The sequence below is a fragment of the Microcaecilia unicolor genome, unplaced genomic scaffold (genome assembly GCF_901765095.1).
Source record: "Microcaecilia unicolor unplaced genomic scaffold, aMicUni1.1, whole genome shotgun sequence".
In the NCBI taxonomy this organism is placed as follows: domain Eukaryota; kingdom Metazoa; phylum Chordata; class Amphibia; order Gymnophiona; family Siphonopidae; genus Microcaecilia; species Microcaecilia unicolor.
Window position 1 is genome coordinate 308,054 of NW_021963017.1, and position 15,838 is coordinate 323,891.

Here is a 15,838-nt window from a genome sequence, read left to right on the forward strand (position 1 = left end):
TGTGTGTTGGGGCTGTGACTGCTTTCTAGGAACTGTGGGAACACTGGGTCCCAGCAACCTAGAAATCACTGGGGATAACTTGAGAGCAGGAGACTTGCCAGGTGGGACCCAGTCGGTGGGAGAAGGATGCTAGCGCAGAGCACATACCCAGGTGCAGGCAGACCTGAGCTGTGCTGGGGATAGACCCTCTAAGTGGCCGCAAAGTTAGCCCCAGATGAGTGGCTAGTTGTTTCATGACAGAGTCCAAATAACCCTCCCCCCTCCCCCCGCTGGTTCATTTTCCTTCTTCCAAAATTTCTAACATTTAACTCTAAAGCCAAGACACAAGCCTTGTGCAAATCTATATTTTTTGGTGTGCCATTATAGGTGAGGTTCTAGCACCGCAAGTAACAAGGGATGACTTTTCGTACCCTTGGCCTGGGGGAGTTCAGGTTGTAGCCACTTTCCTTTGCTGGCAGAAGCAGCATCTTGATCAGCATTTAAGCACAGTTATTCTCTCTGTAGTAGTGTGGCCCATGCCGCTGAGGAGTTCCTCGGGGCACATTTTGGAGGGAGCCCCCAGCAGACTGCATTTAGCATGGGCAGCAGCTCTTTTGGTTCCAGCAGCCTCTAGTTGACTGTTGTCCGCAAAACAAGCCAGGACCCAACTTACCAACTATCTTTTGAGTAAAATGAAAAAGTGACATTTAGTGGTGCTTTGCAAACCTGTGGGTCATGAATATAAGCTTGGGAAGACTGGCTACCTTGAGCAACCTTCTGAAGTAACTCTGGTCTCTGAGTCTTTAGTACAGTATTTTGGCTTCCTGCCTTCGTTGCTAATGGGAGTGGAGGAGTGGCCTAGTGGTTAGGGTGGTGGACTTTGGTCCTGAGGAACTGAGTTCAATTCCCACTTCAGGCACAGGCAGCTCCTTGTGACTCTGGGCAAGTCACTTAACCCTCCATTGCCCTATGTAAGCCGCATTGAGCCTGCCATGAGTGGGAAAGCACGGGGTACAAATGTAACAAAAAAAACCCAAATTCTTAAAGGAAGGTCTTGTCTCTGGTGAACAGCTTATCTGCCTGAAGGGGATGACTGAGTTCCAATGGTTTTCACAGAGATCACCATAACAGCAGGGTTCTTTGTTCTATGGATTTGGGCAATTGTTCCTGAAGCATTCTCTGAGAGAGTTTTATTGGTTGTACCTTTTTATTTGCAAAAAGGTATTTGGAGTGCATCCATTTTCAATCCCTGTGCTTTAAGACACTGAAGAGATGGCAGCCCAAAGTTTGGTTTTCTGTTCTTCTGCATAATATTTGAGTTGCTTTTCTGTCTGTGTTAGTGGCATTCTTTTCCTTTCTCTGGTTTTATTGTAAACTGTTTTGGCCTGCCTTTAGATTAGGTGATGAAGCAAGTTGAAATGGACATAAACATACTATACTTCTTCTAACCTCTTGGCTAAGTGGTCAGTCTCTTCTAGGGCAGCCAAGTTTCCTGTTGAGGCTTACTCTTCTTAGGTGAGAGACTCCATCACCAAGTCATTGTAAATTTTCCTTCAAGTTCAAGGAGTATTCCAATTTAATTCTACATCCGATTGCTTCTGCACCACATGGAGCCTTAGTCATGGGGCTAGATAAAGGTGCAGGAATCAGTGCAGTGTCCATAAATTCAGTCTCATGGCCTTGGATTCAAATAACGTCCTTAACGGAGTTTTCTGTTTTCTCACTAGTTGATACACTCTTAGATCTATGCGTGTAGTGTTCTCTTGGAGTTCTAGCATGGTGCAGTATAACGTAATGGCTTTGGTTCAGCATTGTGTTCTGAGATGTCAACCTTGAAACTACCATTTGGAAAATAACAGCATCAGGTACTGGCCCATTGACTGGGATGCTCTGGATCAGGTGACACAAGAGGTTTAGTTTTGGTCCACAGTTTTGTGATCCTTCAACTCTCTGGAGCTTTCTGCCATTTGACTACTGCTATAGGCCTTTCTCCTTCCTCTTCATGGAAGAGCATTGAGGGCGTTTCTACCAAAGAGAGAGCTTAGTGCAGTCAACAGATAAGGAGGTATAAGAAGCATTTTCTTTTTCTATCTTCAGTGCTGATTGCTAGTATACAAACCATTTCTCCAACCCTGAATGTATGGAAACTGAAGTATATGTTCTAGTCATCTCCATGTTAGATTGGGTGCTCCAGAGGTTCTCTCTCTCTACCACTATTTTCCTATAGCACCAAACTAACCATGGAGGTTTTGGTTATTCAGTTTTAACCTGAGACATTTCAACATCTTTGGATTTCCCATTAGATGATATTTTACTGCAAGAAATGTCTCTTATGTTTCTATTACAGATTGGCTCTTGAGTGGTCATGCTTCAAATGCTGTAGATTTCCAGGAGCATATCTTAGTCATGCTTTTTCAGTCTTAGAACTGCCTTCCTTCTTTAGCATACTTGAGAGTTTGCAGAGGAGGCAGTTCTTCCTCTGTTGAATCTTTCTTTTCTTTAGGATAGAATCCAGGTAGAAATAACTTGGGATACCTTATAAGTTCAAGTTGCAGCTTTATCATGCTTTCAAGGCCTCCTGAAAGGTTTTATCAAGCATTAAATCCACATGTAGGTCGCCTTCTCTAAGGTGGGATGTTGTACATCCTCCTATGCTTTTCTCCTGTCCTGAGTGGATATTCTGGAGTCCCACCCATCTTGGGAACTACTTTAATACATCCCACAGGTTTTGGACTGGTCTGATGAAGAAGCTAAGGAAGGAGAAATGTGGCCTTTCCTGCTAATTTTCTTTTCTTTAGTTCCACCAGACCTCTCCAGATGCCCTCCCTAATATATTTCTAGTTCTTAAATTAATTTAGTATGCTTTAATATTGCTCTTCTGACTCTTTTTATCAACAGTTAAACTTCAGTTTTCTCTAACAGTTTAGCTTTTTGAAGTTTTTATTAGCAGTATGTTAAATGAATATTTTTATTACAACAACTTGAGCGAAAAAGAAAACAGATGGTCCACTGTTTTGTCTTTCAAAATACTGAGCATTTAAGGCTGCACGGTGCCCTTATTAGGTGAAGCATGCAGAACTTCTTTTTTTTTCTCTGTCTCCATCTGCTGGTTGGCGGGCATAGCCCACAGGTTCTAGACTGGTCTGATGGAACTAAAGGAAAAAGAAGTATGAGGTAAGACCCTAATTTTTCCATGCTGCCATTTTAAAAAACCCATTTAGCTTTGTCAGTTTTGCATAGACGTAGTAGCAATAAATCTCTCTCTTCAGATTTCTGCGTCCTCACCCCCCTCCCCCAATCCTATCACTGTTTACAAGTACCATGGAAATGTTTGACAATTATTTGAAACAATTGTTTATAGGTGAAGGAAAAGGACCAGGCTCACCAGGAATACAGACAAGCTGTCAGTGAAGGCCATGGAGCTTACTTGATGGATCAGGATGCACCGGTGTGTATTTCTGTAAATGTGTTGATTTTTTACATTGTTGAGATAAAATCCTAATCTAAGATTGTGATCTGAACCGATACCTGTTTTGGAACTAGAGCTGTAATAGGGCAACGATATTGAGATTGTACCACTGGAAAACATTTTTGTCTGTAGTTGATGCTTTCAATTAGTAGATTGTGGAGATCATTTCAGAAGCTTTGAACAGCATCTACACATGTCAATTGTTGTTTACCTATATGTACAATCTAGAAGTATAAATATAACTATCTTAGAATGCCACTGTTTACATGTATAGATGGCCCAGGATGCCAAGATTCAAAGCGGTTGTGTTAGGTGTGGTTTGGAAAAATATGCACATACCATATATACTCTATTAGAAGTCAGTGTCATGTAAAAGTCAAATTTTAAAACTAAAAATATAGACAGAAACGCTGTGACCCAAGTATACATAGAGGCTCCCCTCCAGCCCTTCCTCCCTCACCTGGATCAGCACCTCTCTCTCTCTCTCTTCTACCTCCAGGATCCAGAATTTTTTTTTTCTCTCTCTCTGAATAAAGTTACATGGATGAGATATGTTCAACTTTAAAACTTGCTATTTGTGCAGAACCACTAAAACAGATAAGTTTAGCTGCTATGGGGCTGGCTACTAAGCCGCATTAAAATCTTGCATTTTACTGCAGCTCAATTTAACATGAAAGTTACTAACTTGCGGCAACTTAGTACCAAGGTTAGTGACTCTAGTGATAATTGCAAATTGCTGTATTTATTTAACTTTACAAGCTGTGTTATTCTTCTTCCAGGAGTATTGGTCTGGTAGCACGTGGCCCAGTGTTCCCAGAAAGCCTTTCTTAAAGGAGCCAGTGCCTTTCTAAATCATTGCTGACCACCCTGCCCCCTAGTCAAGACCTCCAATTCCACCAGGACATACTTCCAGTCTGGATTCTCCCCCCCCCCCCCTCACGTGTCACCCCATAGACTCTCTTTTCCTCCAAGAAGTCCACCCAATTCCCCCCCCCCCATCCCACCACAGGCCTACCTCAAGAACTCTGGTGGTTTAGGGTTATGGGAACAGGAGCAATATCCAGGTTTTCCTGCCCCCTCCAGCACCAGGTTCAAAATGACACTAGTTGAACCCTAGCAGTAGTACCATGGTAGCATGAACCTCTTGTAGTAGTACTGCTACACTACCACTAAGGTTCTGCTGGCACCATTTGGAACCCAATGCTGGAGGGGACAGGAGTGGCTGGAGATCACGCCTACCCTATAACCGTAGGCCACCAGGGAGTTCTTTAGGTAGGCCTGTGGGTAGGGTTGGGGAGGTTCTTCTGTAGGGGTTGAGGGGGGAGGAGAGTCCATGTGCTGAATTCATATAGGGGTAGGAGGCTTTGGACTGGGGGTTTGGAGAGGAAGTATTCTGATAGGGTGGGATTTTTAACGGGAGGGGGGGAGGAGTTAAAAATTTGTAAAGATATTGGGCCATATGTTAGCAGCCCAGTGCTCCTAGACAGGATATAAGGCCAGCTTTGAGCAGGGATTATTTTTCTAGAAATAATTAAGACTGTGAAGTACTTCAAGCTGTGTTATTCAATTTGCATAATAATGAGGCATTTTGTATGCTTTGCATTTCATTATGCAACCTTTGATGACTTAACCTAATGTGCCTTATGGCAAAATAACACATGCTTTTGCTATTAACACACAAGAGGCAAATATGTGTTATACAGCTACCTTACTTAAAAAGATAATTTTTTAGCTAGCCCCAGAATGCCCACAGCTATGTGTAGGGTAATTTTACAATGGCATTTTTGCATGCGTATGCCAGTATACATGCAAAAATGCCGTTTATAAAATTGCCTTGCATGTACAAGTAGGCACATACTTGTATGCAACACTGATGTAGGTGTGTACTGTGGCAAGAGTGGGTGGAACATAGTCAGAGTTAGTTTGCATATGTCATTTTTAAAATGCCTGAGATCAGGCCTATTATATGTATGTGCATTTACACTAGCTCTCGAGCTGTGTAAATGTATGCACATTAATTTTTCTCACAATGTCTGCAGGATTTCTGCTAGTATTTTTATAAAGACACATAGGTTCCTATGAGCCTTTATAAAGTAGGCTACAAAAGAGGTGCCTGCTTGGCCTTCGCATATAAACAACTTTTAATAATATTACCTTGTTAATGATTTAAATGATTAAAGTTATCTGTATAAGTAGCATTTTTTTTCAAATGCAGTCAACCACGCTGCCGACCGTATACGTGATTTTAAATATTGCCCCCATGATGCCCAGTTATTCATTTCACAGAATTGTTCTGGGAGGAATGAGGTTGAGGTGATTGTGATTAAATTTAATTATCAAAATCTCAGGGGGAGGACCTGGTGATTTAAAAATTGAAGCATTGGTGCAAGGCTATAGGTTTGCTTAGAGTGCCAAATACCCTTGCACTAGCTCTGTGTATTCTTAAGTTGAATGATTATATCTTCAGGAGGTCAGGCGTGGGTTTTTTTTGTTGTTTTTTTTAGCCTGCCTTCACAGGGTGTTAATGGAAAAAAATCAGAATTTTGAGAAAAACTTTCTACATACAAGGCCATTGACATTGATTATAACATAAGCAGATAAATCATACTGGTTTGGTAGTACTGTGCTAAAATGTGAAATCTTTAAGCAAGTTCTTGTTTTGTAGGATGTTTTTACTGTAAGTGTTGGAAACTTGCCAGCAGAAGCTACAGTTCTGATCAAAATCACTTATATCACTGAGCTGAGTATGCAGCATGGATCTGTATGTTTCCACATACCTGCTGCTGTGGCACCTTGGCAACAGGACAAAGCACTGAAGGAAAATACACAGGTTTGTGTAATGTGGAACTAGGGAGGTAATTTCTACAGGAAGACCTTTTGTAGCTGCAGGACTGTCTGATTGGAGGCAGCAAGATGGCTTACTGTGCCATTTTGTTTTATGTTTCTTTGATGAAGTTTTGCTCCCAAGTCACGGCCTGGCACCTAATTACTTTTATCACTGACTGTGTGTCAATCTCTTTATTTGTTTGAAAACCTTAAAACTATTCTTAGTCATGTAGCAAAACCCTCTGTTCTGAAGTGACTTCTGCTGCTTTAGGGTAATTGATTAAACATTGGTGTATTATTTTTCACAGGACACTGTAGAGAAGGTTTATATTAAAGAAGGATGGGCACAAAAAGGGCAAGTAATTAAAAAAAATATATGTATTTACATGCTGTGACAGTTTGTCACTATTTCAAAATAATGTATATTGTGAATAGTTCAGCCAAATGATTTGGCGCTTTGTGAGTTATATGTGTTTTCTCTTTTGCTGTTCAGGGCATTCTCTTTGGATATGTCTGTTGAAATGCCGTACAAGATTGAATTCATTTACAGCCTAACACACAACATCAAAATAAAGGTAAGTGAAGATCCTTTGCAACTGCAAAATAACTATTTCTAAGCATATTCTACCTTGATATTTTTACATAATTTAAGATTGTGGAAAACACTGATAAAATTATTAGAAAATGTGTTCAGTTAGAATTGTTGGGCCTGACGTTCATCCTGTGGTAGTCAGCGTTTTTTAAGCCACTGAAAGCTGTGGGCAGAGTTAAGACTGGATATTCATTGCTGGACTGTCAAGTCTTTAGAGGAGGAGGAGTAGGCTAATGGTTAGTGTAATGGGCTTAGAACCAGGGGAACCCTGCGATGCAGCTCCTGAGCACATACACTTATCTAGGCAGGACATTTGCATCTTCTAATTTATGTGTTTACTTGCAAACTCCATAATCATGTAATTGCATGTACTTTTATGCCACTCCGTATTTTATAAGAGGCTTGTTACTTGCATATGTGGCCACATATGCTTGGAAATTACTTTACAAATTTACCTCCAAAGTGTGCTTCTCAGTTATTAACATCAGAATTAGCACATCTCTGTTGTTTGCATACCAGCTATATTATATAAGGAAGTCTCGTGGAAAATCACATAATACGCAGAAAGTTATCATTTTGTGAAAGTTATTCAGTTTTATTCCTCATTTGTTCTTTTAGAAAACAGAGTGTAAAGCTGTGATCAGCACCTGCAAGGACTCTTCATTAGACAGTGATGGCTTTGATTTACGTATATGCATGTGTAAAGCCCACCCTCCCAGAATGTGGGTGGAAAAGCACCCAGAGCATGAGAGTGAGGTAATACTTATTCTTGACAAGATCTTCAGTGTATAAATTGGATTAGCTCACTTGGTCTATGATGCTGTTCTCAGAAATTGCTGAGGTGGGGACTGTGAGTAAATATTATTAATCCCAGGTTTCCTGTAAGCCTCTCATATGGTAAATGATTACTTCGTCCTGAGAGTAAAGTTGCAGAAAATTTTTGCATCCACCATGCATTAACTGCAAAAGGTAAGGCATATTAGGTGCACCCCTCTGTGGTTTTCAGCTTTTTTGGGGAGGGCTTCTGTGCAGTGGCATGGTAGATAATGTGGATTATAGTTATCTGTGCAACAGTTAATATTGCAGGGTCATCCACTATGTTAAGTACCTCAAGAAAACTGCCCATTCCCCCACCCCAAAATGACATTTCCCATGTTAGCTGTTTACTGTGGCAATTAGCATGGGGTGCTTCCTGCATTAATCAGCTAACTCAGCTTCAGTGGCGTACCAAGGTGGGGGCAGTCCACCCCGGGTGCACGCTGCTGGAGGGGTGCCGCGCGCCTGTCGGCTCCGCTCGTTCCGTGCTCCCTCTGCCCGGGAACAGGTTACTTCCTTTTCTGGGGCAGAGGGAGCATGGAACGAGCGAAGCCGACAGGCGCGCAGCACTCTTCTTCCCCCCTCCCCCCAGCAGGTAAAAATGCACCCGGGGGGAGGGGGTGTCCTTTCGCCGGGGTGGTGGGGGTGTCGCACCCGGGGGGGGGGGCACATTGGCGATCTGCCACCCTAGGAACGCCACTGCTCAGCTTAGTAAAGAGCTCTCTAAAAGTGCCTGAGATGTTTGCTATGTCCTGGCCTTTTTGTTGTCTGTTTGTATGCAAATAAAGCACTGCTTAGCGTGTGCCTCTCTGCATTGGTAAATATTAGTGGACCTCTGACACTGTGAGGCAGATGCATGAAAGAAACTTAGAAGAACCGAAAACGTAAAGGTCCACGTTACAAGATACCGATTATGAAAAATTGACAGATGCTCATAACAAATTGCATGCAAATGAGTCGCTCGGTAATACAAAAAGGTCGATGCATGAAAGTCTCGCTAACCTGTTGAAATTCAAGGTAGCGGTGTAGCAAACACATGTGCACAATAGTCATTCGCTAAGCACACAGCAAATACTATAGCTGTTGTACGCATGTCTAAGTAGATCGCATCATAGACGTGCATCCTGGGCATGTGAGATAGACGTCACTTGTAAGCAGAGCCTTATAGGCCACGGTCCGTGCGTGATTTTTTAATAGCTGTGCAGATGGTTACCGTATGCTGTGCCACATTGCTTGCATCCCGTTTTTTTGAGGTGGTTTCACATTTTCATTGGTGAGTGTGGAGGGAGGGAGGAAGGGACAAAAAAATGGCAAAAATACTTACAGATCTCGGGTACGAAGACCGCCTATTGAAGAGGTGCTGCAGCACTTCCCAGCCCTCGTCTATTCTTATTATGTTTCTCCTCTTCCCCTGTTGGGGGAAGAGGCACTTCTCATTTATATAACTATGAGCTGCGTAAGCCAGAGCACATCTGTGTTGGAGAAGTTGGGCTTTCTCCTGCAGGGACCATGTGCAGCCATGGCTTCTCCAAGACGGATGTACACATACGCACATATGCGTGAATGTCAATGACAGTGCTTATGCACGCACTTTATGGATGTGTTTATGTTGACGGCAGATGACAGCTCTCTGGAGTTATCGGCAGCCCCTGAGCACCCATTAAATATATCACGTTAAAGGTATGCAGACCTTTCTGTGCATTGCCTGTAAATGGCTGTGCATCATGCGTTGCCATCATTTAAATGAGAACCACATAATTGCAATACATTTGCACAGCTTTTTTGTTGCGCATTTGCGAGTGTGGTAAACAGGTTACTGTAGACTTTTGCACATTCATCGCTAGATACCGTGGTCACTAAGCCAGTTGAAACTGGCTCAAAACAATTGTCCCGGCACGGTGAGTTTGATGCAAAATTACAAATAATGAAGCATGGGCCATCGTATGGCATAGCTGTGATCCACCACAGCACAGGAGGCCTGTGTTTTGGGCTCTAGTTCATCAGGGTAAACAGCCAAAATGTATACTTCCATTAAGTTACTTCCCACTATTTCAGGACGTGTGGGCAGTTCTGTCCATCGACCAGCAGGTGGAGATAGAAAACTCAGAACTGAGCTGTCCCATATACACTCAGCCAGCCAGCCCAGTTCTCCAGTATTTTCTGTTTCCATCAGGAAAAATGGACATGCATACTTTTCTGCTCCTGGTTCTGAGGCCCTGCTCCTGGCCAGTTAGTCAACTGGTCTCCCAGTCAAGCTTGGCGGGTAAAGGTCTAGTGGGAGTCATATCTGGTGGTTCCAGATCCCTGTCTCTGTTCCCCATAGAACCCTCCCCTCTCTGATTTGCCCTCTTCTCTCTCTGGTCCCGCAGAACCCTGCCCTCTTTGTTTTCCTCTCTGCTCTCTAGTGCTGCCGGACAACATTAAAGCGGTATTAAAAAAAAAAATAAAGAAAAAAGGGCTCTCTTTATCACAGCAGCTTCCTGGGACACGGAGCAGGCATTGCAGGACTGTACTCCTGTGCAGCTCTGGGACAGCCCCCAGTCGGGGGGCTGTGAGGTGAGAGGTTTTTCAGGGGTGACAGTGGACTGGGGGGTACCCTGTATTGGAACGGCAGTGGAGAAGCACTGGGGGCCGGTTTCGGCAGTTTGAAAGAAAAGAAAGGCATGATGTCTGCTCTCCTGGCGTTTTCTACCACGGTGGGGGAAGTGCTCCTGACGGTCAAGGACTGCAGAGGCTGGGTGTGGCTTCCATCTAGCATGCTTCTGTTTGCTCCTGGCCTGGGGCTACAGTTGAGTGGCTGCTTCTTCCATGGGCTGCGGCTCCCCTGCCTTTGGCAGTGCTGGGTCAACGCTGGGATCAGTCCCGGTAATGCCGTGTCCCTGCCTTATTTGCTTGCCCTCCTCGGTGTGCCTTGGAGGGCTGGCGTGCCACTAGTTCTAGTTAAAAAAACAAAAAAACAAACACCCTCAAGATAGTCGCGTGAGCTGGGCTGCTTGTCTCCATCCGGCACTTTGTCTGGGTTCTTTGGGGGCTGTTGGCATTCCTGGAGGTTTGCTCTGCTGGTCCCCTTTGGGTCACTAAGTCAACCCGTTGCACCTCCCCCCCCCCCCCCCTTTTGGACCACTTGAAGTGTCTGTGCCTTCTCCTGGTCTGTCTATGCAGTCGCCCTCTGGGGCTGCGGTAGTCGCACAAGGGCTTCAGCCTCTTGTAATTTGTCCCCGATGTGGTCTTCTCCTTGGTCTTCAGGGGTCCTTGTTTCTTCGTTGTGAAGGTCTCTGACCACCGGCAGTCTCTTTGCTCAGGGCTGCCGTGGTCTCTTAGAGCTTAGGTCACAGACCTCTCATACTTTTCGGGATAGCAGCAGTAGCCTCCTTTCTGGGGACATTTTTTTTTCCTGTATGTGTCTGTGGCAGCAGCCACTTCTATTCCACAGAGTGTACTTCTCTGCACCTCTAGGGTGTTTTTTTTCTGGAGAGTCTCAGCAGCTTCAGCTGTTTTCTCTGTTGAGAGTTGCAGATGCCTCCTGGTTTTCACCGGTACGGCAGTCTCCTCTCTTTGGGATTGCGGGCGCCTCCTGGGCTTTGCAGCCTTGGCAGTCTCCCCTCTGCAGAGTTGCAGATGCCTTTGGGGCTGCACTGCTGCGGCAGTCTCCTTGCTTCTGAGTGGCGTACCTCTCCTGGTCCTCTCGGCCACAGCAGCCTCCTTTTGGGTGGAGTTGCAGATGCCTAGGGGCATCACAGCTGCGGCAGTCTCCTCTTCGGAATTGCAGACGCCTATAGGGCTTCATAGCCACAGCAATCTCCTATATGAAGTTGCAGACACCTCCCGGGCGTCACAGCCATGGCAGTCTCCTCCTTTGGAGTAGCCTAGTGGTTAGTGCAGTGGACTTTGATACTAGTGAACTGGGTTCAATTCCCAGTGCAGCTTCTTGTGACTCTGGGAAAGTCACTTAACCCTCCATTGTCCCAGGTACAATAAGAACCTGTATATACTATGTAAACCGCTTTGAATGTAGTTGCAAAATCCACAGAAAGGCGGTATATCTGGTACCAGTCCCTCCCTCCCGGTATTCACAGCCACGGCAGTCTCCTCTTCACAGTTGCAGACACCTCCCGGGCTTCACAGTCACGGCAGTCTTCTCTTTGGTTTCAAATGCTTCCCGGGCTTCACAGCCACAGCAGTCTTCTCTTCGGAGTTGCAGAGGCCTCCTGGGCTTCACAGCCACGGCAGTCTCCTCTTTGGAATCTTAGATGCCTCCTGCACTTCACAGCTACGGTGGTCTTTCCTTCGGAGTTGCAGTCACCTCTTGGCCTTCGCAGCCGAGGCAGTTTCTCCTTTTCAGGATTGCAGTCACCTCTTGCATTCACAGTCCTGGCAGTCTCCTCTCCAGAGATGCAGTTGCCTCCTGGTCTTCTAGCTGCTGTTTTCTCCACACTTTGGGGTTGCAGTCACCTCCTCAGCTTCACCATTATGGTAGTCTTTTCTCTTTGGAGTGGTTGTCACCTTTGGGCTTTCCAGCTATGACGGGCCTCTGTCTTCGGAGTTGCAGGTCACTCTGGTAATCCGTAGTCTTGGCAGTCTCCCTTCCTGGAATCCAGTGGTTTTCTTCTCCAGGGCTACACACTTCTTGGGGGCAACATACAGCTCTGGAGGTCCTCACTGTTTGCAGTCTCCTCTCTTCTGAGTTGCAGTCTCTTCTCTTGGGAGTTGAGGTCCCAGTTTCTGTGGTTGCTGCTGTTCTGAATTGATGCCATTGGGGGTATTTTCTCGGCTACAGGCTTCCCAGTCGGCTCCAGTAGTTCAGTGTTACTGCGGCAGTCTGCTTTCTCTGGAGTGGCGGACATCTTACAGCTGGAGGTTCGGTCAGCTTCTGCAGTCTTTGGACTTGGGATCTCGTTGGGAATGGCTGATTCATGCCACAGCGGCGGCCAGAATGTTGAGCTCCTGCCAACACTTGGGGAGAGCAAGTTTCCTCACGGCTCAGCAACGTTGCTGTTGGTGAGGTGGATTTGCCTAATCCTCAGTGTGCTCATCCTAGAGCATGGACTCAGTGCAGGTCCTGGAACCTATGTCTGTGGCCAGGGAAGTGGTTCCTGGTGGGGAGGGATAGCTTCTGTCTATGGCAGTTCTCCCTTCTCTTTCGGTGATCCCCAGCCCCCCAGAGTTGACGCCGGCAGTGGCCTTGGTCCGCCAGGCAGGGCATGCACTGGGAGTTGTTCCCACAGCCGCCCTCCCTCAAGAGTTCCGCTTCCTATTTTGTATTGGGGCTGGCTACGGCATTCTTCCTTGACTTTCCATACAGAGGAGGTCCCTTCTGGAAAGAGGTTCGCCTTTGGAACCCCTTTCGAACTTTGTGTTCGGTTTGATTTGTCTGCCTTGTGCTGCGGACTCTGCCACATCTGTCCTTTGGCCCTCTCCGGAAGGCCAACAATATGGTTCATACGTTGCGTGAGGTGTTTTTGATGTCTCTTACCTCTGGAGTGCGGATTTCTGGGCGCGGTAGTGCTGGGACCTGTTCCTCTGTTGCCGGAGGCTGGGGTCTCAGTTCTGTCCGTCCCTCTCTGCCTCAGTTGGTTTCAGTATTCCAAGTCAGTTGGTTGGCGTATCATCTGGTGTTTCGCCGGGATGTTGCATTTCGCCTCACTGAGGCTTCTGGGTGGCCGTTGGAGTTGTTTGCACTTTCTTGAGGCTTCTCCTTCCTTCTGATGTTTGGTTCGTCTGTTCAGCCCTTTTAGGGATGACAGAGGTTGAGTCTCATGGCGTCCTTGGTCACCTTTGCCTCTTGGTTGGTAGGGACGCTTACTTCAGCTGTCTCTACGTGCTGGATAGCAGCATCCTGTGCAGCATCCATCTTGTTGGCCCGGTGGCTTTTGGCAGAGCAGCAACATGGTTGTTATTGTATGCGTTTGCTGGGCTTCTCAGTGGATATTGTGGCCGTTCGGCGGGGGTGGTCAGGGCTTCGGTTCTCCAGGCAGCGGAGCTGGGGTCCCACCCTGTTAGGATTGCTTTTGAATATCCCATGTGTCCTGGAATTGTGGGAAGTAACATAATGAAGGAGAAATTAGGGCTTACCTGATGATAATTTTCTTTCCATTAGTTCTTCACAGTATTCCAGGAGCCCACCCCTGGACCTGTTTTGGTGGCAGGCTTTACAGCTTATGCACGGGCTGTCACTCTTTTGTCTATCTCTAAAGATACCGGGGACCTTCCGAGAGTCCGATTGTTTGGTCGTTTACAGTTGTAGAGGTTTTTGGTTTTATTCCTTCTGCTTGTTTAGGCAAATACTGGAGAACTGGGATGGCTGGCTGAGTATATATGGGACAGCTCAGTTCTGTCTCCATCTGCTGGTCGATGGACAGAACTACCCACACATCCTGGAATAGTGTGAAGAACTAATGGAAAGAAAATTATCAGGTAAGCCCTAATTTCTCCATAGAAATCAAATAGAAGAATAATGCAGATGTACACTGAGATCTGAGGTGTATGCCTAGTGGTGCTATTGAAATATAAAATAGTAGACGTTATAGGCAGTATTGACTTATATGTGGCACACATTCTTAAACTTTTGAAACTTTAAAAGTGTATATTTTTCACATTCTGATGTCTAAAAAGTACAATTCAAAATGCATGAAAGTATGAGCTTGCTTTACTGATTTACACTGCATACTCTACATTTTCAATGTAAAAGAATAATTATAGAAATATTCAAAGGTCTTAGGCAACTGTGTAGCCTGGTGATTGGGTAAGCAGGCCCCTCCTGTACCCACTGCTTGAGTGAAAGTACCCATGCTCTCAGGGGGGGGGGGGGCAGTTTTTGGTGCCTCATTTTTCACAGGTAGGCAGGTAGGTGTTTACCCATGGAAAAAGATTTGAAAAACTGCTCTCTTGAAGTTTCTGGTTGAGTAAATTTAGGGGGACTTTATTTCATGACCCATCTGGTTGCCATCTGGGAACCAGATCAATATCTTGTATACAATATAGGGTAGGTTCGTCATTGCTGATGGGGCTGTTTTGTTTTTTCTTCCTGTAGGCATGTATGCTGGTGTTTCAACCCTATTTTGAACCATCCACTTTATTTGAAGTGGATGATTCCAGTGAGATTGTTATTTGTTTGGATTGCTCTACCTCCATGGAGGGCTTGATATTCCAGCAGGCCAAGCAGATTGCTCTTCTTGTGCTGAAGTCTCTTAGTGACCGTCACCAAATAAACCTTATCAGGTTTGGCACAAGTAAGTTGGTTCTTTCTGTTTTCTGCCAGAGTATTTGGTTACATATTTTCATAATGGTTAAGTTGAAAGATGACCTGTTTTAACTTACAGCGATAGCTCTCTCAAAGAGCTATCACTGTTAATTCCATATAATCTACCTGCATCATGATGTCTACCAGTCCCTTTTCCCTCATAAAATGTGTTAAGATTTCTTTTGAAAACATTTCAAGTCAAATGGGTACAGAACAAGTGAATAGGAGTTAGGAATTAAAAGCAGTTTCAAAAAGGTAAGCTTTTAGCCTAGATTTGAAGACAGCCAGAGATGGAGCTTAACGCATTGATTCAGGAAGTCTATTCCAGGCATATGGTGCAGCAAGATAAAAGGAGCAGAGTCTGGAGTTGACAGTGGGGGAGTAGGGCTCAGATAAGAGAGATTTACCCAGTGAAGGAGTTCCCAGGGAGGATTGTAGGGAGAGATAAGAGTGGAGAGGTACTGAGGAGCTGCAGACTGAATACACTTATAAATCAGCAAGAGGAATTTGAACTGTATGCGGAAACAGATGGGGAGCCTGTGAAGTGACTTGAGGAGAGGGCTAATATGAGCATAGCAACACTGGTGGAATAGCCGCTTTCTTAGACTTTCAGCATAGGCATTGCATCCTGTTATAAAATTACCCCCCATATAGGTACTCTATCTTTTTTGTTGTGGTATGATTTGGTTTCCATTCTTTTATGTAGATTATCAAGAATTATTTTCCTATCCAAAGAGCACAACAAACCGATCCTTATTGGAAGAATATATTAAAGTGAGTTACAATTGTTCCTTTCAGTGTGCAACTGATTTTATTATTTGTCTCCATTCCCCTAACACAAGTTCCCTCCTTTATTTTTCTCAACCCTCTTTATTCTTCTAGGCCCCCACCAATCACTCACTGATTTCTTTTAGCC

At 44.9% G+C, this 15,838-nt stretch overlaps 1 protein-coding gene across 1 annotated transcript in view; it reads left to right on the forward strand.

Moving 5' to 3' along the window:
- Window positions 1-15,838, forward strand: part of LOC115458756 (protein mono-ADP-ribosyltransferase PARP4-like) — a gene marked incomplete at its 3' end in the record, with an annotated part of 153,292 nt that overhangs the window by 105,032 nt on the left and 32,422 nt on the right. The window contains 7 exon segments of the mRNA XM_030188568.1: window positions 3,341-3,427; window positions 6,114-6,278; window positions 6,583-6,629; window positions 6,768-6,849; window positions 7,485-7,622; window positions 14,713-14,911; window positions 15,629-15,696. Of these exon segments, the coding sequence (XP_030044428.1) occupies window positions 3,341-3,427; window positions 6,114-6,278; window positions 6,583-6,629; window positions 6,768-6,849; window positions 7,485-7,622; window positions 14,713-14,911; window positions 15,629-15,696 (786 nt within the window).